The 2,381-nt window shown below is 55.3% G+C and overlaps 1 protein-coding gene across 1 annotated transcript in view; it reads right to left on the bottom strand.

Annotated features, from left to right (window-relative positions):
* Window positions 1–1,198: 1,198 nt before the first annotated feature.
* IL1F10 (interleukin 1 family member 10) overlaps window positions 1,199–2,381 on the bottom strand; it is a 1,556-nt gene continuing 373 nt past the window's right edge. The window contains 3 exon segments of the mRNA XM_007446027.1: window positions 1,199–1,411; window positions 1,709–1,834; window positions 2,076–2,163. Coding sequence (XP_007446089.1) covers window positions 1,199–1,411; window positions 1,709–1,834; window positions 2,076–2,163 — 427 coding nt within the window.

Below are 2,381 nucleotides of genomic sequence, written 5' to 3'. Positions count from 1 at the left end.
TGTGGAACGATGTTGGTATCAAATGGACCAGCTGTACACGTACAGCCTATGTGACCTTCAGCAAGTTAAGTATGTCACTTCTTTTAGTCTAGTCTCTTTACCTGTCAAATGCAGGTAAGAATACTTGCCTTGCAGGGTCGCCGCGAGGGTGAAGATACACTGTTCTTAAATGTCCTGGCCCACAGTACATGTTGGACAGATGCTGAGTGGTTGTACAAGAGGAAGAGAACCAGCAGTCCACCCCTCTGAGCCCTGATACCACGGGCTCTCTGCTCTAGCTTGTTTGACTGTGGATCCTCTACTAAATGGAGAGGGATTTGGGGCTCGGAGGATGAGTGTCAGTTTTAACTACAAACTCTCAGTTGAGGTCCAGCCCTATATTCCCAGCTGTAAACAGTCAACTCAACTCATTAGTTCCACAGTAACCTTAAACTCAGTACGTCCAGTCCAAGCTCACTGCCTTTCCATCACTGCTCCTGCTTGGTCCTCACACATCAACACTAGCAGGCAACTAATGGTACCGGTCAGTCGGTTGGATGACTGATTCGTTGAGAAGTATCTGATAGAAAAATCGTGACCTGAACTAAAACTGAAATTGTAAGCAGCCCAAGACATTGTCCATGGACAGAGGAGGAGGGCTGCGTTCTGCCTGGAGTTTCTCGGTTGTTTCTAGAAGCTCTGGAGCAGAGGGGCCAGAGGAGAAGCCACGGCCAGGCTTCCAAGAAGGACTCACCAAGTTATCCAGTCCCTTTGCATTGAATAGTGCACACAGAGGCCCACTCACTCCCTGTGTCAGTTTCCTACAGCTGCTGTAACAAGTTACCACAAATGCAATGGCTTAGAACAACATAAATTTATGATTTTACAGTTCTGGAGGTCAGAAGTCTGAAATGGTTTTCACTGGGCTCAAGTCAAGTTGTTGGCATGGTTCCAGTCTCCCTCTGACTCTCAGCCTCCCGCCTCCCTCATAGGAGGACCCTGGTGTTGGATTACCTTGGGCCCACTGGGATACTACAGGATAGAGCAGCCTTAATCACATTTGTGAAGTCCCTTCTGCCGTGTAAGGTAACATATTCACAGGTTCTGCGGATTAGGATGTGGACATCTTTGGGAGGCGTCATTATTCTGCCTCCCACAGACCCCGAGCAGAATGAGTTTGGTTTGGGGGCGCCAGGCCGGAACTCAGCTTCCTGCCTCTCTACCGACTCTGCTCAAAGTAAAGCTCAGTGCAGGTTGAGGACTCACTCTCCTTGGTGAGTCGTACGGGCTCTTGGGGCTCAGCCGAGCCACAGAGGAACCAGCCAGGTCAGGCAGCAGCCTCCAGCCTGAAGGCGGGGTCTGAGCGTCTCTGGGAGAATGTGAAGCAGGCGGCCTGGTCACCGCCCTTGTACAGATCCTCAATGTTCACTTCCTGTGAGGGCAAGGCAGCGGCTGCTGGATAAGACTGCTGATTGCGTGTCAGCCCTCGAGGCTGCTGGGGCTTGGCCAACAAGGGACCTGAGACGGTGGCTCTTTCCCCAGGGAATTGCCCTCTGAAGGTTCCGGAGGCAAGGGTCTGGGTGCTGGGTGCAGGGAAGGATGGTGGAAACCTCAACAGGAGGGATGTGTGGACCTGGCCAGAATCCACAGGTGAGCACAGAGATGCCAGAGCACCCTGGAGGCCAGGCCAGGTCTGCAGGGGCCCCCAGAACAGGGTGCGGTCTCTCACCTTCAGCTGCAGGGGAGGCCCCTCCCCTGTCTCCACACATGCCAGGCAACGACCGCCTCCCCGGATCCCCAGGAAGACAGGGAAACTGGTGTGGCCCAGGCCTCTGCTGGGGAGTATGCAGATCATCTCTGGGGGTGGGGAGAAGAAAAGAGAGCCAGGCGACGAGGGGACCCCAGATCACAAGCTCTTGAGCAAGCCAAGGCTCGAACAGGAAGGAGCTGGACCAGGGCACAGCTGGCCTCACCCCTGCATGCATGCTGCAGGGTGAGCTGGGACTCCTACAGGGGTCCTGACCCTTCAGTAGGAAAGGGAGAGCTTGGGGTAGACGGAGCTTGGGTGAGTCCCAGGGCGTCGAGGCCCCAGGTGCTCCTGCACGGCAGTTGTCTGTGGCGGGATCCCCCACCAGGAAGTGGCGGTCTCTCGTGTACAGAGCCTTCTGATCTGCATCCTTAATTCTGAAACAGGAGGCAGTGCTGATGGCCCGCCCCCTTCAGGCACCCCTGAGCCCCACGGCCCTCCCACCCCACACTCTGAAGGACAGCATGGAGAACTAGGGCCTTTTCTTCTTCAGGAGAGAAGTAAGGGTGCTACTCCACCCGAGAGCATGTCCAGATCAGGTCAGGGGCTTCCCTGGTGGCGCAGCGGTTGAGAGTCCGCCTGCCGATGCAGGGGA

This window comes from Lipotes vexillifer, unplaced genomic scaffold (assembly GCF_000442215.2).
Source record: "Lipotes vexillifer unplaced genomic scaffold, Lipotes_vexillifer_v1.1 scaffold1275, whole genome shotgun sequence".
Lineage (NCBI taxonomy): Eukaryota > Metazoa > Chordata > Mammalia > Artiodactyla > Lipotidae > Lipotes > Lipotes vexillifer.
This window is presented reverse-complemented; position numbering and strand designations above follow the sequence as displayed.